We start from the raw sequence: 23733 nt of genomic DNA on the forward strand, positions 1-23733 counted from the left end.
CTCTGCTTTTTATACAATAACTTGATGAAGAGGTCTTCAAAATGCAAGAGTAAAAGCTTGCACAGCTTTGTGCTATTTTAATTCAGATACAAAACCGGCCAGTGTATACAGTTGGCCCTTAGTATCTGCTGGCAGGGCTGTAGCCGGGGGGGGGGGGGGGGCATAAGTGTTCAACCTCCCCCCCAAAAAATGTTCAGTTTTTTATTTTTTAAAAAACCTTTTCTTTACTCATGAATTTTAACTGGTTAACCAAATCCCCATGAGTGTCCACTGAAGTTTATTGATGGAGCCTGATTTCTAAATTATTTTGCATTATGGAACTACTCTTCATGATTCGCTAAAAAAAGTTTCAACCCTTCTCCCCCCCCCCCCCCCCTGAATTTTTTTTCTGGCTGTGGCCCTGTCTGTTGGGGTTTGGTTCTAGGAACCCCTTGGACATCAAAATCTGTGGATGCTTAAGTACCATTATATACATACAACTGTATAGTAATTTGGCATCTCGAATGTAAAATGGCAAAATCACTGTTGGATTTGGAGGGAGGGGGTATTTTCAATTCATGAATAATTGAATCCGTGGATTCAGAATCTATGGATATGGAGGGCTAATTGTATATATCTCAGTTGGAACTACCTCATTTGTTTTCCCATCTCATATTCACAGTGATAAAGACCAGAATATTGGGTGACCCTTGAAAAAAAGTCAGAGTTTGCCTTTTGGGACAGGAAGTTTGCTGCAATTGATGTAATGGGGGAATAGGTAGGCAAGACAATGAAGTCCTGCTAGGTTAATTTCAAATTTCAGGGTGGAGTTTTTTCTCCTCCTTTTCACGGCTGAATGGATCCATGTCATGAATCAGTGTGTGGAATTCTGCAGAATGGCAAAGGCCTTCTGTGGGATGCTGTGATCCTATCTCACATGTTCTGGACATGTAATCGAAAACTCAAAAGGTGTGTGCCTTTTGTGTGAAACTGCTATCTCCAACTTTCCCCACTTTCTTTGTTTGCCAGATTTTTTTGCCTTGTCTTCTTTCAAGAAAAAAGGAAGACCACTAGGGCAGTGGTGGTTGTTTCCGAACTGATTGACATTTGGATATTGAAATGTCTTTCTCCTCTTTGGAACAGTTACCTTTTGGACTGCAATGCCCATGTTGGGTAGGACTGGAGTACCAGCCCTTCTGCAGGAAGATAAACAGACAGCAAACAATAGCAAAACTCCAGTGCTGGTTTCAGTCAAACTTATTCATAGCAGTAGCTGAGATAGAGAATTTTTTTTTCCAAGCAATATCTAATGCATATATGGTAATCCTTATCTCAAGCCAATGTGACCAGCACCGAATATATACAGAGTTTGTTTATTGTTTATTGTTTCTCAAGGTTTGGCACTATATATAATCATAACATCTGGCTGTTGGCCCTGGGCACATAATATTGCAGTTAATAGCATTTCTAATGTAACAGAAATGGCAGAGCTCAGGAGCAATACAGGCCATGGAGAGACATCAGCAATTGTCAAAATTGCTCACTAAAAACAGATAAGCATACAGCTGAATCTTTAATTTTTAAATTGGACCAACATCCAGACATCTCCCCGCCCACACAGCATGGCCAGTGGCCTCTGGACAAGCTGGCTAGGGAAACACGGTTCTAGGAGGTATAGCTCAAATAATAAATTTGTTGATTCATCCTTCACCATGATGGTGAAGACAGATAATATTCCTCTGTTTCCTGCTCTAAAATTCCTTATAGAATTATCATGTATTCTGCTTACTCACATTATGTAATCATGCCACTGAACAGATCAAAAATTGTGAAAATGGACCCAGCAATCTTCCTGTCCTTATACATTCTGAAAAATAACACATCTAGGTTTCTTTCCTGCTTTCTGATGTGTTCTTCACAAACACATACAACTAATGAGAAACTTATGGAGGAGAAAACTACAAGCAGCTGCCACTGCAGCCTGAGATCTGAGCAGTAGTCTTTTAATACTTAAGATGGTAAGAATTAAGATGCTTGGGTATTGAGTATATTTGGAATTTTGCTTGCAATATAGAAAGGATTCTAGAAAAAATAATCAGTTGCAAACATATGCTCACTTAAATGGGAGTAAGTCCCATTGAACACCAAAGGTTTGCCCTTTCACTGGGCATGTATAGTCTTTCACTGCATAGCATTTGAGACAACAATCCTATGTATGCTTGTCTGAGATTGAAGTCTTACACAAAGCAGAATTTGCTTCTGAGTAAAAATGCAAATGATTATTTCATGTTAATCCTCATTGTAGGGTTTTTATCATAAAAAGTAAGCTTTGAATATGGATGAAATAGCCCTGTACAAAGAATACTAGGGCTAATAAGAAATTAAGGATTGCAGCAACCCAAATTAATGATTGCATATATTTAATCCCTATTTCTGTACCTCAACTGTGTTTTTTTTAAAACGTTACACCTGTAATTGAGGTGTACCTACACTGTAGAATTAATGCAGTTTGATATCACTTGAAATGCTCAATGCTATGAAAGCCTGAGATTTCTAGTTTGATGAGGCACCAGCACTCTTTGAAAGAGTAGGCTAAAGACCTTGTAAAAGTACCATAGCACTGAGGCATGGCAGTTCAAGTGGTGTCAAACTGCATTAATTCCACAGTGTAGATGCACCCTAAGACATTTTAAATAGATGTTAGGAAACAATTACTTTCAACCAAGGTCTGGAACTGGCCAAGAATCCATTTTGAGGATAAACCTGGCAATGATAATAAACAGGGATCTGTGAAACAAGCAGGTTGTTGTTGTTTATTCAGTCAGTCTCTTCCAACTATTTGTGACCTGATAGACCAGCCCACGCCAGAGCTCCTTGTCAACTGTGGCCACCCCCAGCTCCTTCAAGGTCAAGCCAATCACTTCAAAGATATCATCCATTCACCTTGCCCTTGGTCGGCCCTTCTTCCTTTTTCCTTCCATTTTCCCCACCATCATTATCTTCTCCAAGCTTTCCTGTCTTCTTACGATGTGGCCAAAGTACTTAATCTCTGCCTCTAATATCCTTCCCTCCAGTGAGCAGTCGGGCATTATTTCCTGGAGTATGGACTGTTTGGATCTTCTTGCGGTCCAAGGCATTCTCAGAATTTTCCTCCAATACCACTGTTCAAAAGCGTCTGTCTTCCTTTGCTTATCCTGCCTTATAGTCTAGCTCTCGCATCCAAAGGTTATTATGGGGAATACCATGGCTTTAACTATGCTGACCTTCATTGCCAGTGTGATGTGTCTACTCTTCACTATTTTATCGAGATTGTTCATTGCTCTCCTTCCAAGAAGTAAATGTCTTCTGATTTCCCAGCAACGAAATGTGAACACTGTGCAGTATTCTGTTTTTGGTGCTACACAACTATTATTTATTATAACTTATTTATTTACAGCATTTATATTCCGCCCTTCTCACCCCGAAGGGGTCTCAGGGCAGTTAACATTACACATATAGGCAAACATTCAATGCCATTTTAACATAGAACAAAGACAAACAAACATAGGCTTCGAGCGGGCCTCGAACTCATGACCTCCTGGTCAGAGTGATTCATTGCAGTGATTCATTGCAGCTGCTCTCCAGCCTGCGCCACAACCCACTATCCATGCCCTCTTCCAGAATGCCTCATTCTGTTCCCTCCCTCCCTCCCAATTTTCCATGACTATACAGAGCATATTGAGAGACATTCCTTATTGAGCTGCTTTTGAAGTCCCTTACCTTCAATTTCCCTCCTCAGACAATTTTGTATTAAGATTTTATCTTCAGTGTGGATTAATACATAAGGATGCATGGTCTAAGGTTAGAATTTTAAAATACAAGATGGGTTGATTGTGCTGCAATTTCAACTTTGTTGTCCAGTGTCTTGTGTCTTCTGTCACAGCATAGTTAGGATTGCCTTTTATTTTAAGTAGTAGTTGTGCTTTTAAATGGCCATCCAATCACCAGAAATGTAATGGGCAAAATCATTCCCAGCATTACAGCAAAACCTTCACTTGCAGTACCATTTTATAGAGGACTGGAGATCTCAACAAGAGGGATGGACAGGGAAGAAAACCTGTAGATAAGCCTGGCTATTTTATTCTTATTTCATACTATTTTATGGAGATTGAATGCTCAGAAACATGATGTAATTCAAGAAAATCTTGTTGGCACCTTAAAAATCCCCACTAGCATGCAATACATTAATGCAGCTACTTTCAATGGTCAATTTTTTAACACCAGAAAACAATATGGAATACAATAATTGTTTGACACATCTAGTTTCGTTTTTGTGTGTCTCAGTGATCTCTGATGTTCTTAAATTCTTAATGCATCTCTTAATGTTGCTTGGCGGCTCTTAGATCTTCATTTTCTTCCCTCATAAGAGGAAAACTCAGCAAGTCTTATTTTCTTCCACCAAGGAAGAGGCAAGCCTTGTGCCATCACAGCTAAATGAGATGATATAATTATTGTTATCTGCTTTTCGGAGGCTGACGATTAGAGGGTCCGCTTCTAAAGAAAGCTTTTGAAGAAGAAAAAAAGAATAAGCTATGTTTAAACCTCTTCCCCAGCCCAAACCTTCATCACAAAATTTTCACCACAGTGCTTGATTTCATTTTTTTTTTGAAAATGAGAACTTAACATGACACATGCATACCACAATTGATTGAAAAAATAGCAAGGCACCTAAACTCAAGATTTAGAATTGTTAGCCAGAGCAATCTTAGAATCTCATCAGGTAGGACCATGGTAGTTCTATTTTATGGCACCCTAGGCAGCATCTTATTACTGATCAGCAATTGATGGTTTTAGCATAACATTATGTTTATTTATGTAAAAAGTAGTTGTCTAAACTCTCAGTGGTGTAATTTCCATTACTCTCCACATATTATAATTTCCAAAATTATTTGGTGATGGCCAAGACAGTTCAACTGTGTGTAGGCTTTAAGGTTTCTTGTGTCCTATAATTAAAGTCTGGTTCTTCTTCTACTGGTGACATTGCTGTTCTGTGCAAGATGGAGACAAATAATTATGTCATATCAACACAGTTTGTTTAAGAAACTCACCAGCAAGTTTATAGCTAAAATGGGATTTGAACTCAAGATTTTATGTTTCATCACTGAGAGTGTTAATCCTACTTTTCTACATTAGTTATTCACATTGCTTTTTGTGTATTTTGGACAATAATGTGCTTACAAGGTGCTTCACTTAACTCCTTTGTTACAAATGTGTCAGACAGAATACCTATCTGTGGATAACATACGATCTACAAGGACAATCCCAGAATGGGGTGACCCAACATTTATTGGAAACTTCATAGTTTCCATTCTTGAGAAAATAATTTTGGACAAGAAAGAGACATAAACATAAGAAGCTTAAAAAATCTTGCTAAGGTGAAGCTTGATTTACACTGGGATGGCAGGGATTTCCAATAAATATTGGTTTGCATTTTATTCTGTTTTTTTCCAATGCCAAAATGAAATGGGACATGGCTCCAAGCCCAAGTCTCAGTGTTAGTCTACAAATGACTTTAGAGGATGATTTTCTTCATTTTTCTGCTCTCTCACACCCATTTTTCTCTCCCTCCCCTTCTTCTGTCCAGGTGTGTCTGAGAACCCACCCACCACGCGAGTTCTGCAATGCTCACAGCCGTCTGTGGTTCTCTTGGCAACCAGTGCTCAGAAACACCCTGCTCCTCTCCAACTCACCTGGAACTGCAACCCCTGCAGAACTACCAGCCCCACACCAGCCCAGAGAGCGGGGGAGATTTCCCATCCCCTCTCCAGCCTACAGAACTCCAGCATCTGCCTTTGCCTGGGCCCGACACAGAGTATTCATCCAACTCTGGTTACGAGCTGCATGGGTCTTCGCGGTTAGACCTGGACTGCGAAAGCCAGCTGCCTCCTGGCTCCTACTCTAAGCTCCTACAGGCAGCACCCGATATGGCTCATCACTATGAACCTTGGTTCAGGCCAACACATTCCAGCAATGCTACTGATGATGGTAGTGTTAATCCGTGGTGGGATCTCCATGCTGGTTCCAGCTGGATGGATCTTCAAAGTGGTCTCCAACCTGCAGGCCACACAAGTGGACTTCAGCCAGCACTGGGTGGCTATGGCTCTGCAGAACACCAACTCTGTGGGCCTCCTCATCACTTGTTGCCTTCAGCATCCCATCTCATGGGCCAGGAAGTGATTAAGTCTCTTGATTCTACTCAGGAGCCTCACCCAATGGAGCAGGCTGGAGAAGGTAATGGTAGGCCAAAAAGCTCAAGGCGCTCAGTGACCCGGAGCTCTGGCCAGACTGCCTGCCGGTGCCCCAACTGCCAGGAGGCTGAAAGAATAGGCCAGTGCCCTGACAACTCAAAGAAGAAGCACCTTCACAACTGCCATATCCCTGGTTGTGGAAAGGCCTATGCAAAAACCTCCCACCTGAAGGCCCACCTGCGGTGGCACAGTGGTGATCGTCCCTTCGTCTGCAACTGGCTGTTCTGTGGAAAGCGATTCACCCGCTCCGATGAATTACAGAGGCACCTTCAAACCCACACAGGAACCAAGAAATTCACCTGCCCAGTTTGCAGCCGGGTCTTCATGAGAAGTGACCACCTCAGCAAGCACATGAAGACACATGAAGGTGCCAAGGAGGAAGCAGATGGAGAAACAAAAGCTGGGACAGAACCTGCTGCCAAGGTCAAACGGGAGCCTGATGGAAGCTCTTCAAGCACTGCTTCCCAACCCAACTGAGCCTTCCTTTTTCATCAAGGATGTCCCCTCCCTATCTCTTCGTAATGGCCACTCCTGGACTACTGACTCGTCTTCTTTGTTCAAGGCTCTGGGATTACTGCACTCTCTGAGCCAGAACATTATTCTGTCTTCAGAGTGAGAGGTTATTTATTCTGTTGGAGGAAAGGACAATATTGTTGGGACATGTTGGGGAAGGGCCGTGCCCTTGAGCAGTTTTGGGGTGGGTCTTCACATTGAGTGTTTGTTTGGGAAGTATGGGAGGAGTGCTTTCAAAGGTTGGTTTCTGAGGTGGATGGGCTGAACGGGCAGTTACCGATGGAGGAACGTGGAACTAACTTGTTTCCACCTTGAGATTGCTATATCCAGAGACCACAGCTGTGTGTTAACAGTTTAGAGGTGGACCTGATTCTTTAGTTTAACCTTGTAGAAATTTAGGGGTTTTGGTATAACCATCCTATGGTCAGCTCCTACCCAACAAGTCTGTAGTTTAGTAAGCAATATGGCTAGTCCCCCGTTTGGTAGGCCAAAGGGCTATCGTATTTCCCTTTTACTAGTCAGATGTCTTTGCATTGGTCAGATAGACAGAATTGGTGGTTTGTGTCCTGAGCTGCTACATGTTCTAATCTCAAAGTATCTGACAGCCTAGACTTCATTCTTAACTATAGTGTTTTCATAAGCAGCTCTAAAATTCTCATTTAATTTTCCAGATGGTAGTTTGTGGCCTCTGTGGATCACTGTAATATGGGATATTATGTGCTACAGAGTGATTTTATTATTTCTTGAGAAACCAGCTAGAATGTGGTTTATACAGGCCACTCAGTCCTAGGTGCATTAGTTAACTCACCTGTGAAAAGATAAGCAACCCCAAACTGTGGTTGTGCCACTGCACAAAATATCTCCCAAAAAAACTGGCAATTCCTGATCTTAAATCAAACAATCAAAACCCTTACAAAATAGAAATAGAGAAATACATCTCTGATACGACTTTTTAGAAAGCCTTGCAGGACATTGACAAAGGAGTTTTCCATATTATTTGTAAAAACACCTTTAGAAAATGCAAAATCAAAATAAAATAAAAGGAAACATATATTGCTACCAACCAGGCAGTTCATGTAAAATGGCTGTCCCTTATTCCTTTATTTTAGGAGTCTGGATGACTTTGACTACGTCTGGATATCATAACAGACCATGGCTTGTTGGAATCTGGCTTATTGTAATATATGAATCTGCCTCTGATAATAAGTCAAAGTTTGTTAACCAGCACAGAACACAATTTAAACCCATGGTTTCTGATTGGCTAATGAACTCTGACTTGTCTTGATGTTTTTTCCTCTGGTTTCTTTCTTTGGCTTCCCATTGTAGCAAAATAAATGGGAGAGAAACAGACTAAAACACATCAGGATTGCAGGAAGCTAGGTATGGTTTGTTTGAGGATTTATTGTGCAGTTCGCCAAGCAATGCAGACTGTGGCTCAACCTGATACGCAAATGCAGACATTGTCATTTATTTGTGATCCTCCCATGATTTCACAGAGTATCTTCCATTTTTTTTCTTATCACAGACTGACATTTTTAAGAAGGCTAGAAGAGCATTTAGTTCACACAACATAGAAGGATAAACTAGTATTTCATCATTTTCATTTTTCAAAAGAATTTGGGTTTCAGCGTGAACATTAATCTATTGCTTATGTGAATTTGTCATGTCTTAGTGTACATTCAGTACAATGTTTGTATGTAGGCACCATTTTAACCATGTTAATGTTTTCAGTCAACCTTTAATTGGGGCTACAACAATTTCCCTGTTTATAGAAGGAAAGTGTAAACCAGTCACTACTGTATTAGCAATATTTTATCCTATCCTCCCTTCTATTTTTTAAAATACATTGAAATTTAATGAATGATACATTTTAATAATAGCAAAATGTATTTTTAATAAATTTATTTAAAATAATTGAATGCAATATAAATTAGATAATATATTGTAAATTTATTGTAAATAGGCCACAAGCCCTATTTTAACCAATAAGGTTTTAAAAACACACACTCTACTTTTGCACAATTTTACCCCTAATGAAACACTTTGACAACACATTGAAACACTTCAGGCTTACAGTTTCAATCCAAGACCAATATGGAAGACTTTGTTCCATTTGCTTTTTAAAAATTAATGGGCAGCAGTGCCTAATCTTTAAATTATTAAGGTTTTAGTGATAAATAAATAATTGATTCATGTTTTGCTGTTTCCCCCATGCCTGTCAAGGGGAATTCAGAACATGGAAAAATTATTGTTTCAAGTGAAAGTTCCCAGACTCCTTCAGTCAAACTTCAGCCACTGCTTGGGCTGAATTGGATCTTCTCGATGCATAGTTTCTATGTCACATCACCTTGTACAGATGGGACATGGTAAGATAAACATACAATAAAAGTGCAAAGGAGCATGAAAACTAGTGATTAATTAGCACTGGCCTCCATCTGTGTTGCCTTATAATGCAGTTTTAGCCTGCTTCATATGGTGGTGCAGATGGGTCTACAGTTCAGTGCAGTTTCAAACTGCATTATATGGCAGTATAGATGAGGCCACTGTGAACACTTCGTCTCAAAAGCATTCTCCAGGCGGAATTATTTTGCTGGAGCTGTGTTTCGGTTCTGTTCAACAGCTATTTGTAAGAGATGCCAAATCATAAACAAGAGTTCCTAAACCTGTTTGCTATTAGAATACAGGAACCATTATCGCACGATCTAGCCATCCCAATAAGCTTCCTACAGGATTTTCTCAAGGTGGGTGGTGGGAAGGCTGTTTTTCTTCAGAGAACTTTGCTTGGATTTTTTTAACCTATCTCACAAACCCTTATGTTAATATTTTCCATTTGAACGTTCAAGTTGCTGATATGAAGGACAGAATAAACCATTAGAGATTTAAAAAAATATGTATTTGGAAATCCGGGATGGGAGGGAATGAAAATAAACATATTCTTTTCTCACAGTTAACATCCTCCTATGTTAATTTCCCAGTCAGTTCCTTACAACTGAAAATTTTGTCTGTCTCTGCATGAGAATGAGAAAATCTAATTATTTCTTAGTGCAAGGGGGTAGAACAAAGTTTGATACTGGTAATGAAGTAGATAATAGCAAGTTATTTTTCAGACTCTACACTCACTTACTGTTTGCTCCTTTACCAGATCTCATTTCTTACATTTGTTCTACCTTAAGCATATAGTACAGTGGTTCTCAACCTGTGGGTTCCCAGGTGTTTTGGCCTACAACTCCCAGAAATCCCAGCCAGTTTACCATCTGTTAGGATTTCTGGGAGTTGAAGACCAAAACATCTGGGCACTCACAGGTTGAAAACCACTGATACAGTCTGACCCCCATATCGACAGGACCAGGACTGTCCAATAGAACATGTCCTCTCTAGAAACTTTATGGTCCGTGTTATTATATGCCATTTTTTCGACCAAAAGTCTTTCATTTCAGTAGAGTTGACTATGATCCACAATTTTGCATATCCATGTGAAGTCCAGGACTGTATCTACTGCAGAAATGGGAGTTGTACTGTATATGGGAATGAACAATTAAAGATGGGATTCTGTTGTCTAGAATGCCACGTTATATTATTGCTGGCAGCCCTTGAACCGAATGTGTCTTCAGGGGATTGCCTTGCTGTTCTGTCTGTTTTGTCTCAGTAAACCTAATCTGGTTGGTGGAAATTCCCTCTTTGGCTGGTAGAGAGGAGGAAACACTTTTTCTCCCCAAACCCCTACTATCTAGTGTGCTCCTGACTTGTCTGCTGCTGGTCCTGCCATTGGGGAGAGTACCTCTGATCACTCCAATTACTAGAATCTGCTCAAAGTTCCTGTTTGAGTTGTTGATCAAACTGGTAAATACAGAAGTGGGTGAGCTTTATATGTGCTATTCAGTATGAATTTTGGTTTTTCAAAAATAAAATTTCCAGCCCTCATTGGAAGCATCTCATTGGTACAAATACAAACTTGTGGGAATGCTGAAAGCTTGGTTCTGAACATATGGTTGTCCCTAGCTGAGGCCATGGGAACACTAATGAATTTCCTCATTGATCTTGTATAATTGCTGTAACAGATTACTTAGGCAGATCTGTTCAAGCACAGGATTTGGGGCATATATCCTTTTCTTCACTCAGTTGAAATCTTAGCTCTCTTAGCCCCAGATTCTCAAATGGTTTCAAAATCATGAATTTTTCAAAAAATATCCCAAACATTGTCACCAAATTTATATCTATAATAAGATTCACATCCAAAAAATAAATATTATATAGCCTGACCACAAGTGACATCTCAGTATAAAAACGTAGTGGGTTTCTGGCAAGCAAAATATCATTTCCTTTGCAACCACTATTAAAATATATTCTTTTGCATATCACATTTAAAATATGCACAACAAAACAATTATATATACATTTCTCTTGTATTTAATTAAAATAGCAGAATGTTTCTCACAAAAGCTGGATGTAGAGGATGGAGTGCAGAATGCAAACTAAATCACAAAACGTGCCAGTTAAATTTTGTGTCCCGACAAAAGTATTACTTCAATTGTCTTCCTCCTTACCTTGCTTGTCCCAAATTCGCAGTTGCCAAAAACCAAGTTGAAATGCAGTTTCGTGTGTCTTTTAAAATCTTGCAACTTCTTAGATTATTTCTTAAAATCCAATTATAGATGACTGCCTTAAAAGAACCCATAGATACTAGGTTTTCATAATAAATATTGGAAGACAGTTGTGTTAATAATTCACATGTCAACATCTAGTCTTCAAACTGTGGATTTGGGTGGGGGCCTTGACAAGGGTGGGAAAAGAAACTCCAACAGCATTCCAACCACAATTATAATACAATCTTCTGATAATTACACCTGCTAATTTAATATAATATAACATGGATGTTTTGCAGGCAAGCCTGATTTAAGGGAATATGGTTGAGAACCCACCTCCCCACTCCCCATTTGGCTCTCCAAACCTTTGCACACCCAGAAACTTCAACATTTTTCCTCCTCATTATTGACCCCACTTGGGAAGTTCAACCACTTTCACCTGCTGGGAGTTTCACTCTTGCTGTTTCTGGCTTGTGGCTATATTACGGGCTGCTCTCCACCAGCACCCCTTATGCTCTACACTTGGCTACAAACCTTGGAGAAAGGAACAAAATTGTATGAGATGTCTTGCAGCCTTCCAGCAAGAAAATGTCCAGGCATGTCCAGGCCAGAAAAAGAGAGAGGAAAGGACTATATAACAACAATTGCTTGGGAAATGCTTGTTAAAAACATAACTCAGCCCAAAGGAAGAATCCTTTCTTTTTTTTTTAAAGGGGAGGGGAGTTGGTAATGGCTCTTTCTCTTTTTATGTGTGCTCTTCTCTCTCTTTTTCTCTCTCTCTCTATCCCCTAGCAGGCATAGCAACAAAGAGCCTCGCAGTTATTATCTTTTACAAGCTTGGATTGGCTTCAGCCATAAAACCAAACCTGGCAATGGTATGGCTGTTATAGAGTCTGAAACATGATTCTGTGCATCAAGTCTTCCCAGTCTTCTCCTCCTTTTAGGTGGGTAGCAGATCCCCCCAATGCTGATTTGGGTGACCAATTTAACAATTTTCCTTGGTTCTCAAAATAGAAGGAGTTGGGATCTACTTGGAACTTTTTAGGATGAGCAACCTCTCCTTCTTCCTCATCCCACATATGCATGGAGTTTGTGTTGTGAGGGCAAAGGCACTCTTCAAAAACAAAACAAACAAAAAAGCAAAGCATGATGCATAGTATGACAGCCAAGGAATGATTAAAAATCATTTGAGATAGAAGCTTCAAACCTACCATATAGCCCCTGTAAGTCCTTAATCCTGAATGTTTGTAAAGAGACTCAGTTTATTCAGTGATGGGGAAAATGTTTGGAGGCAGGCTATTCTTCTTACTCAGTGATGAGTAAAATGCACAGAGAGCAGTTATTTTTTTTACTCTCACTTTCTACATTCTTATAGCTCCAACTGTTTGGCAGGGGGCCCACACAGCCATATAAACCAGAAATTCAAGGCAGAAAATCCTACAATATCTGCTTTGAACTGGGCTATCAAAGTCCACATATTCCAGTTCAAAGCAGATATTGTGGGATTTTATTCAGCTGTGTGGAAGGGAGTAGAGACAATTCCCCATTAATCCTCTGTCATCCCACTATTCTAACTGCTTTAAAAATGTCCTAGTTTATCTCTCTTCCTCTCACTTCTCCCATTGTCTGCAAAGTAGTTCAATTGTTGTAAAGGAATTCAAAGTGAAAAAGTAGTTTACACTCAGCTCCACTGGGTAGAAGAGGAGAAGGCAGAATTTAGCTCTTCCCTGCCAACTGGGGACCCTTCTACACTTCTATATAATCCCAATTATTGAAGCAGATTATCTGTTTTGAATTGGATTATATGAATCTACACTGCCATATAATCCAGCTCAGAGCAGATAACCTCCATTTTATATGGCAACATAGAAGGGGCCTCAGGCAAAAGCTTTTTCTAGCTTTTACATTCTTCATTAATACTTTTGCGATTTTGACCACACTTTGATGGTGCTTTGCCACATGTGTCCCAATTTTCATCTGTAAAATGTTGGAGAATATGCATTCTGAGACATTCAAAATAAGGCCCCGTGGAGTCAGTTCAAACCTGACTTTACAAAGTAACTTTGCAGATTTTTTTATAGATATTAACAAATCAGCCTATGTCATAATTGGACTATAACACCAGAAATCAGGGCTTGAATCCCTGATTTTCTATTTAAATGAATTGGTTGTCCTTGGACAAGTAAGTCATGCTCTCCCAGCCTCAGAAGGCAAAGGCAACCATCTCTGAACAAAGACAACACTGTGCTTTATGATCCTTATAAGTTTGAAAGGACTTGAAAGCATATAACAATAAATGTTTTAGAAAACATCCAGATGCAGGGACATGTATGAGCAATTATAGATAAGACGTACTAAACGTATGCCTTTGATACACACAATACACACATATACCATCTAGGACAGTGGTTCTCAACCTGGGGTCTCCAGATGTTTTGGCCTTCAACTCCCAGAAATCCTAACAGCTGGTAAATTGTTGGCCAAAAGCATCTGGGGACCCCAGGTTGAGAACCACTGATCTAGGACAATTCCTTGAACATAATCCAAACAATAGTATAAAAAGGGCAATCTGCATTATAATACTACTGCAAAGGTGTTTGCCGTTCTCCTTGCCATCCCAGTCCTGCCTGAGTGTTGTTGATGGGGTTGCTACACTGAAAACTGGAGATGGCTCTTGTCCTTAACAGTTGTATAGAAAAGGGGGTTTCAGCCTGTGTTGTTTTTCCTCAACCAGGTAACAAGCAATACTTGCTGAAATTCTCTCTTTTGCACAATTATTACAGATATGAAAAACCACCTCCAGTTTACACTCTGGCAACATGAGGCCATTGCTTCCAGGATGTTTTTTTTTCCTTTAGGAAAAAATGGTAAACCCAAAGTTTCCAGCTTGAAATGTGTCCATGTACTCTCTGGCCCCAGAAACAAGGTGTTTCTGATAACAGCCCTCATTTTGAAGGAGAACATATCTGGTTTAAGGAAGAAGAGACTGGGGAACCTTAAAAGTGCCCTTATTACTTAGAAAGAAGATGGGACAAGCACACATGTCCCTTGGGTACATATATTTGCACTTGGACATTTTAGCATTGAGTGATGCTTAATGCTAAGGCTTATACTACATTTAACTTTTGAGGTTGCAAGCTATGAGAAGGGCTGTTGACAAGGTCTCTCATTCTTATGGTCACTGTAAGTCAAAGTCGACTTGAGAGCAAATAACAAAATATAATAACTTATGCAAACTTTATGCAGATACGTGTTTTTAAAACTTTCTTCTCCCCTTCCCCACAATTTTTGGCAGTGTGTCTAAGTGGTCACCCTATATGGAATTTAACAAGGGGCCCAAATGATCCAGAATAAGAGGTGTAAGTATTTAAAAGCAAGAAAGGGAGGAAAGGGAACTTATTTCACCATATTATATGGATCAAATTCCACTTCCTCAGCTAAACAGGTTTACACTGAAATAAATTGATTAATTTTACTGGTGTCACAAAGTGCCTTTTCCCCCTTCTTCCTTTTGAAATACTGAAACATACAAAAGCTAATAATGCTCTCAAAATGAAAGTGTTTTGTTGAAAAGGCAGGGTGGAAACAGGACCGTTTGGTGGAGAATAAGGATTTTGATTAAAATGTTTAGCATAAAGTTTCCAAAAGTACAAATTAAAGCCGTATCACATTTAGAGTTCCCAGAGTGAAAACAAGAAAAGGCTCCTGTATCCTTAATGTTTACTTGAGAAAGAGGGGATTTCAGCAGATCTTGCTTAGTTGCTGGGCAACCTGGTCCAAGAGAAAGCTGCTGAAATTCCTTCATGTACCTGAACATTAAAGGCTCCACTTTTCAATTCTGCAAATAAATTTAAAGGACTGAGAGCCGATGTGATGCAGTGGTGTGAGCACTGGACTATAAAGTCTGTAGCGTTTGAATCCCTGCTTGCTAGTGAAAAATGCAGGCTGGCCTTGTGGGCAAGTCACATTCTCTCACCTTTGGAGGCAGACAAAGGCAAACCTCTTGAGATCAAATCTTCCCAAGAATGCCCTGTTACCTTACTTTCCCCCAATACAGGGGACTCATGATGACTAACAATGAAGAGAAAACAATGTAAATACATTGAAATATAAATCCAAAATTTTGAAGCTCTCGGGGTCAAGTCTGGTTTCAAGATGAGCCAGAAGGAAGAATTGGAGGAAGAGGGGACCTCAAAACATTCTCCTCAAGGTCGCCCTAAGTTAGAAATGGCTTGAAGGCACGCAACAGAAACTTGAGAAGACTACAGCTCCCACAATCCACAGCAAAGGTGGATTCTGGGGGTTGCAATCCCCTATAAGTGACACTTTCCCCAACCCTGAAGATTAAATCTGAATGAGGCTGGCTTTTTTTAAACTGTTGGAGGTGGAGAAGGAAATTTCCACACACAAAATACTAGCTAAAGTAATTTTTATTATGTTATGAATGGGGTGAAATGTAGGTGGGTCGTCGGGGGCACTGAATTCTCCCTTGTGGAGATGTGATCAGGAAAAATTGGTTTTATGGCTGTGGCTACATCTACACTGTAGACCAGTGGTTCTCAAACTGTGGGTCCCCAGATGTTTTGGCCTTCAACTCCCAGAAATCCTAACAGCTGGTAAACTGGCTGGGATTTCTGGGAATTGTAGGCCAAAACACCTGGGGACCCACAAATTGAGAACCACTGCTGTAGAAGGAATGTAGTTCAACATCACTTTCACTGCTGTGGCTCAATGCTATGGAATCCTTAGAGTTGTAGTTTTACAAAGTCTTTAGTTTTCTTTTCCTAAAAGTGCTGACACCTCACCATATGACAACTCCATTGCACTGAGCTGTGGCAGTTAAAGTGGTGTCAGACTGCATTCATTCCAGAGTGTAGATGCAGCTTGCACCTTATTGCCACACGCTGAAGACACCTGCAGCTTTCCCACGCCCACTGCTCTCTCGTGGCCCGCCACTCTCTTGGCCTCAGGGGAGCTCAGGGAGAAGAGCGAAGGCAGGCAGGGAGGCGGGAAAGGCTCCCACAAGCCAGAGGAGCAGGCCCAGCCGGGATGCCAATGAGGTGGCCCAATCTGTGTGGGGCTGAGGCAAGGGTGTGCGTGCACCTGTCTTCTTTTTTTTGCAACCCGGGCCGTGCGTGCCTTTTTAATCGTAGCTTTATCTCTTGTGGCGAACCAAAGACCGTCATGCTCATTCTGGCTCATTCTGAGTGGGTTGGGATAGTGGGGAATGGAGTGCGAGACAGAAGGGCTTTTTCAAAAACTGAGATATTTCTTATTAAGCCTAAGCTTTTCATAGCATCCTGGTTCTGAGTGGATTGGGATATTGCAGAATAGGGTGTGTGCGAGAAAGGCTTTTACAAAAATGGAGACATTTCTTAGTGAACTTAAAGCCTTTCTTAGCATTCTGGTTCTCAATGGCTTTGGATATTAGAGGTGGAGTGCATGAGAGAAGGATTTTTTTCAAAAACAGTAGACATTTCTTATGAATGTGTTGTCAAAGGCTTTCATGGTCAGAATCACTGGGTTGCTGTGAGTTTTCCGGGCTGTATGACCATATTCCAGAAGCATTCTCTCCTGACGTTTCACCCACATCTATGGAAGGCATCCTCAGAGGTTGTGAGGTCTGTTGGAAACTAGGCATGGGGGGGGGGGGGTTATATATCTGTGGAAAGTCCACGTTGGGAGAAAGAACTCTTGTCTGTTTGAGGCAAGTGTGAATGTTGCAATTGGTCACCTTGATTAACATTGAATGGCCTTGCAGCTTCAAAGTCTGACTGCTTCCTGCCTGGGGGAATCCTTTGTTGGGAGGCATCATTTCTTATGTAGCTTAAGACAGTCTTATCCTTTTGGGTCTGAGTGGATAAGGATAGTGAAGAATGAGGTGTATGAGAGAAGGGTTTTTCCCATAATGGAGGTGTTTCTTATTAAGACTAAGTCTTTCTTATCATCCTGGTTCTAAGTGGATTGGGATATTGGGGAATGGGATGTGTGAGAGAAAGGCTTTTCCAAAAAGATAAAAGCATACCGTATTATGGGGAAAAATTGCATTTCCCAAGTTCTTCCTCACAGGGTGAGGGTGATGCTTGCTTTTAAACCAAGTGTCAACTGCAAAGGAAACAGGTGGTTTGCTTTATTTTTCTGCCTTCTTTACCCAAATCCCTTATACAGGTTGAGCATCCTTATCTTGGGACCAGAAGTGTTTTGGATTTGTTTTTGTTTTTTTACTTTTGAAGATCTGTGCCTGCATATACATACATAATGAGATATCTGGAAGATGGGACCCAAGTCTAAACATGAAATACATGTATGTTTCATGTACACATAGCCTGAAGGGAGTTTTGCACAATGTTTGAAAATAATATTGTGCACAAAACATTTGCATACACTGAACCTCAGAAAACACTGGTATCACTATATGGAGTTTTAGGGGGTTTTGGAGTTCTGAATTCTGAATAAGGAGATGCTCAACTCATTCATATCAAAATGAATTAGCCTGTTTTTGTGTATTAGAAACTATTGCAATTACTTCCCCACCCAACTTAGACATCTGTAAAGCCCTTGAGCAAACAGCAGCAAAAAAAACCTGGATTTCCCCGCTAGCTGAATGGTAATGAAATTAAAAAAGAAAGAGGGAATTAAATAGAAAGCATGCAGGGTGAAAAGAGTTGCATCAGGTTCCTTAAACAAGTTTCTAGTCATCAGTAATGAGATAATATAGTGGTTGTCTCAGTGTTGCTTTACACTTGGAATGTTAATGGATCCAAAGGTTTGTTCTTTCAGCCTTTGAAGAGCAGAATTAATCTGCTGGAATAAAGTTCTCCCCATCCCAGGCTGGATCTACCCTGCCATATAATCCAGTAGTTGATTCCAGATTATCTGCTTTGAACTGGATTATATTAGTCTACATTTTCATATAATCCAGTTTAAAGCAGATAATCTGGGATCAGAAACTGGATTATGTGGCAGTGTAGAAGGGGTTGTTCTCTTCCTAATCTTAGCACTTAATTTTTGAAAAACAATTCCAGGCTGTCTCTTTTACCTTTACTTTTTAAATGCTGAATGTGTGGTTATTGCATGGCAAAAGGATAATATTTCACACATACTCCTATTGATGGTCTTGATTTTGATACTTGTGTTAGAAATAGTGAAAGGAAATTTCAGAGATGAGCGCTGGCACAATTTTTTTTTATCGTGTCAGAAGCGACTTGAGAACATACTGCAAGTCGCTTCTGGAGTGAGAGAATTGGCCGTCTATAGCGACGTGGCCAAGGGGACGCCCGAATGTGTTAGGTGGGGGGCTTCTCTCATGTCCCTGCAAGCTAGAGCTGACAGATGGGAGCTCACCCCCTCTCGCAAATTCGAACCGGCAACCTTCAGGTCGGCAACCCAACCTTCAAGTCAGCAGTTTAGCCTGCACAAGAGTTTAACCCATTGCACCACCACAGCTCAAATTAAAACCTGTCTTTTCTCCACAAACAGTCCCACTACATACCAGCCCATATTGGGGCCACTTATTTTCCAATTTTCTGCTTCTGTATTCAGAATTGAGATTTAAGGCTCAACTGTCACTATTCTCTTTTCTGTCACTATGTTTTGCAAAAGAAAAAAATATATTAGGGGTGTTTTGTTTATTTAGTTGTCATACGATTCCCATCAGTCCACACCAACATACTTAACGGTGACAGATCAAGGGAGTAACAGTTCAACATCATCTTGAAAATCACTTCTTTTCCTGATCCAAAAATCCTTTAAAAATAATTAAAGTATGTGCATGTGGCCCTAATCTAGATAAGAATAAGGATGTGTAGGTAGTGGATGTTTAAACCTTCTCTTCTAGTCCGTTTATTAAGAACATGCCTAAGCTCCTATATTGTGATTTTTTTTAAAGGAAAGAAATTCATAGAAGCAAAAGTTTACAATTGGCTAATCTGATGTAGATTTATTTCCTTTCAAGGAAAGTTCCCCATGCACTTAGAAACTTGTTTTCACCACCATTTCAAATGTGCACAGCAACTCCTAATTTTGTTTGTTTGCATAATTTGTATATGTATTGCACTGACTTGACTAGTCCAGAATGCAACTCATAAGGGGCTCAAACCCCTTCTACAGTTCCATATAATCCAGATCATCAAAGCAGATAATCCACATTATCTGCTTTGAACTGGATTATATAAGTCTACACTGCCATATAATCCAGTTCAACACAGAAAATCTGGATTTTATATGGTAGTGTAGAAGGGGCCTCAGTCTCAAAGGATAGGTGTGGTTTATGGGGTAAATGGGGTAGGGGACTTTGACTTTCAATATGTTTTAGCCTAGAATTCCAATGTATCTGAACCATTATGTAGAAATGGCAGTAGTTGTTCCAGCTCATTGTTTGTTTATGACGTGATCTGACTTGGTCAGTACTAAGTATGGATAAAATGGCAGCAGGAGGAGGGGGGAGTAGAGGTATGTAGCATCAAGTAATGAAGCTGTGCCATTAAATTATAATTAGAGGATGTCTTTTTTTAATGAGGGCTAGAAATTGCCTTTTAAAAAATATCAAAGCTCTTAAATCTTGGGATTTGTAGCTCTGGAATGGTAGGAACCGCAACATCCTCCCTGACTGTCCCTGTCTAGGTCTTGACTTGATCAGGCCAAAAGACAGGAGGAGGGAGTGAAAAATGTACCATTAATAAATCTCCCTTGGCAAAGATGTGCATGAAGGTGTGTTAGAATGGCATGCATGAGCCATACCAAAGAGTTTCAGTTTGTGCCAGTGATGCTTACAAGGTATTCCCAGCAAATAAAGTTTTTTTTGTTAGTTCTCTGGATACAGAATAATCTTAGAAATAGATTGGAGAGAATTTTATATGTGGTGGTTGCTTTCTATTGAATTTAATGTTCACTCTTCCTAAGATCAAGGGTAGAGTAGCCATGGCTTTCTGTATCCTGTTGAGCTACAAAAGTCTCATGATCCTTCAGTGTTGGCTATGATGCCTGGGATGACTGTATGATGTTCCCTAAATGGAGTAGGGTTGCAATAGTTATATACTAATATCCTGCAGAAAAGGAAAATCTGGATGGTTTTTTTTCGTGTCAGGAGCAACTTGAGAAACTGCTTTCGGTGTGAGAGAATTGGCCATCTGCAAGGACGTTGTCCAGGGGATGCCCGGATGTTCGATGCTTTAACATCCTTGTGGGAGGCTTCTCTCATGTCCCCACACGGGGAGCTGGAGCTAACAGAGAGAGCTCACCCACTCCTTCCAGATTTGAACCGCTGACCTGTTTAACCCGTTGCACCACTGGGAGTGCCTACATCTGGATATTGAATCTCTTAGAATCCTCCTTGGTGGCTAAGGAATTCTGGAATTTCTACTCCAAAGAGTAGACACCATCTCACATTTCTTATGTTTTGAGCTGGCTTTTAGACCATCCTCTCTTATTGTGTTCCTATTCTGTACTATATTCTGCAATGGAATTAGAGATACTAATTACTGTTGAAATATATAACTTCCACATTCTTCAGCCATTGTAGCCATTACAAATTCTGGCTGGGAGATTCTGGGAGCTGTGCCCCACAGTTATTTCTTCCAAGTTATGCATTTCTTTTGATGTTTGACATATTTCACAGATCTTCTCAAATCTTAGGGGACTCCTGAAATTTTTATAATCATTAGTTTTGCAAAATAGATAAGAGGGCTGAAAATATTGAAGAAAGTAAAGGAAATGATGAAACTTCTGGCATATTGAGAGCCTCGTTCCCAACCTAGTTTGTGAGACTGCAGAATTTTCAGAATACAGGTAGAACATAAAGGGAAGTCCGCCAATATCTTTTTCCCCAGCTGTAAATTCATCCTAACCTGTTGGGCCTGTCTCCCCAGGCAGTATTTGAGGAGAGGTTTTGCTAAGTTATTTTCTAGTTGAAGCAGTTCCAAAATATATATTTGGGGGGGGGGGGAGAGAGAGAGAGAAAGGAAGAAAGAAAAAGAGAGAGAAATCACAACATAAGCCAAGACACTCCACTTTCTTCTGTAGATGATGGTCAAGTAGCAAGCACCATCATTGTCCCTCTAACAATTCCTCTCTTCAGCTAAATCCTTCCTCCTCTTGCCAACCAAGGGCACGATTTTGACCCAACTTTTTGGAGGAAAATCTGAGATGTAAACTTCTCAGAGGGTTAGTTTTGATGTGGTGTTAGTTCCTTAGTTTAACCACCTAGATTCAAGTTTCCTGTTTGGAGGAGAGTTGTGCATCTCTGAGAAGAGGGCTGAGGAACAATAACTGCAAAGCTCTGTCCTCTGCAATCAGTGGCTTGTATGCAGCCTGAAGACCTCTCAGCTCCCACCTCATTGTAGAGCAGTGTTTCCCAAACTCGTGTCTTTCCAGAATCCCTGATCATTATTAGTCAAGGCAAGTAGGGCTTCTGGAAGTTGAATTCCAAAACACCTGGAGAACTAGAGTTTGGGAATCACTGTTATAGAGTCTCACATTCAATAAAGCAAAAGTACTAATATAAGCAAAATAATTATTTTGATACAAGAACCTGAATAGGAGTGGGTATTGGTAGTTAAAGCAGACAGGGATAGAAAACCTGTCAGTCTCATTCTTGTTTGGTTTCTCAATATCCCATTGATATCTGTGTTCAATCTGGTTCTTTATTCGATTCAGACATTTTTCTTTCTGCATTTCTGAATTCTTCTCTCATCACATATTAATTTCTGACTGCATTTTCCCATGTACATGTTCCCATTGACTAAAGTTTTTAGTTGTGAACATTTAAAAATAATGCATTTTAATTTTTGTAATTTTGTAATTTTTCTCTCCAAAATCTACTGTGAAAATGAGGCCGGATGCACCCTATTCTGGTTGAAGCCTCAAAAGGAGCTTGTGAAATTGTGCATCAAATCAGTATATGGCAAATACTTCTGAATCTCAATTCTTTAATTTTTGTTGAGGAGTTCTAAATACAATAAGCACCAGATTTAAGGAGGAGAATCAAAATGTTTGTTTCTCCTTCAATTAACCTCACCAGCATTGGTTTTTTATGTGGTTTCCAGACTGTATGGCCATGTTCTAGCAGTGTTTTGTCCTGACGTTTTGCCTGCATCTGTGCCTGGCATTTTCAGGTGCTACCATCAGTCTTTATTTAAATACAGAGTGATAGCTTGCCATGATTAAACAGTTACTAACTGATAAATTGGTCTTCAGTTGGATCCAGCTGTATGGGCCTTGTTGGACTGCAGCTCTCAGCACCCATACCCAGCATAGCCATCATTACATCATTTAGATCAGTGGTTCTCAACTGGTGGGTCCCCAGATGTTTTGGCATTCAACTCCCAGAAATCCTAACAGCTGGTAGACTGGCTGAGATTTCTGAGAGTTGTAGGCCAAAACACCTGAGGACCCACAGATTGAGAACCACTGATTCAGAGATCACATGATTTCCACCTTTGAGCTACACATTGATATCCAGGCAAAAGATTTAGACTTTACAAGATTAATTGGAAGTTACTCTGACCTCTCCCACCTCTCTCCATCATTTCTGGAAGGAACTAATCCTGTGGTTAAGGAGAAACCATGCGATTAAAGTAGTGCGTAGTTTGCCTGTTACTACATGCACAATACAATAATTTACTACCACCATCCTGTCTAAGAGCTAAAGCCCACTTCTACAAAGGAATAGGGACCTCAGGCATGCTCCTTGGTTCTGTGTATGTCTATATTGAATAAAAACTCACTAACCGTGTTTCAGACAAGACTCTGACATTGTCAGTTCTGTTGTCTCACTCAGGACAGATGTTATGTGAGCATCTCTTCTCAACCCATCCTTGCTTTTCCACCGCTAGTTCTGTACTTTCTTTGAATATGAAATATCAGTTAAGGAGAGCACGATGGAATAGCTGTGCATAGTAGTCTTGTGCATTTGTATGGAATCACTGCCTGTTTCTGTTTGTACCATTCATATGGCCCCGTTTCAATCTGCCGCTTATGGAAACAGGCACCTATACAAATGGGTTTTTCCATCCAAGGTCCAAAAAAAAAAACAATGGGCTAGGGCCTACATCCGAGCGGGCCCGGCACTCAGCTGTAGGCCCTGCAAGCCAGGCCTTCGAGTGTTGAGCACCCAGTGCTCGGCTGTGGGCCATGCCAGCCAGGGCTTACAGCCAAGCGCCAAAAATCAGACAACCAAACAGCTACCATTCCACCCTTTTTTGTTTTGTTTCACTGTTTCTTTCGTTCTAGAGGGGGTTGTACCATTCCGTGCCATCCGAATGGGCGGAACAGTACAAAATCACGAAAGAAACAGATGAAACAGGATTCAGGCCCAACTCTACTGCACAGTGCCTTTTAATTGCTACTTGAGAGTTCAGTGAGACTTTCTCTCG

The 23733-nt window shown here is 40.4% G+C and overlaps 1 protein-coding gene and 1 long non-coding RNA gene across 2 annotated transcripts in view; one reads left to right on the forward strand and one right to left on the reverse strand.

The window, feature by feature from the left end:
* The window catches only part of sp6 (Sp6 transcription factor), a 35962-nt gene extending 25262 nt beyond the window's left edge, over positions 1 to 10700 (forward strand). Inside the window, exon 2 of the mRNA XM_008113450.3 lies at positions 5603 to 10700. Coding sequence (XP_008111657.1) covers positions 5640 to 6743 — 1104 coding nt within the window. The 5' untranslated portion in view covers positions 5603 to 5639 and the 3' untranslated portion in view covers positions 6744 to 10700. The remainder of the gene's footprint in view (positions 1 to 5602) is intronic.
* On the reverse strand, positions 1337 to 14234 carry LOC134292525 (uncharacterized). The gene is made up of 2 exons (XR_009999770.1): positions 11324 to 14234; positions 1337 to 4522 (listed from the first exon to the last, which is right to left on the reverse strand). It is a non-coding gene; the product is annotated as an uncharacterized LOC134292525 (long non-coding RNA).
* Between the last annotated feature and the right edge of the window lie 9499 nt (positions 14235 to 23733).

Source organism: Anolis carolinensis, chromosome 6 (assembly GCF_035594765.1).
Source record: "Anolis carolinensis isolate JA03-04 chromosome 6, rAnoCar3.1.pri, whole genome shotgun sequence".
NCBI classification, from domain to species: Eukaryota; Metazoa; Chordata; class Lepidosauria; order Squamata; family Dactyloidae; genus Anolis; species Anolis carolinensis.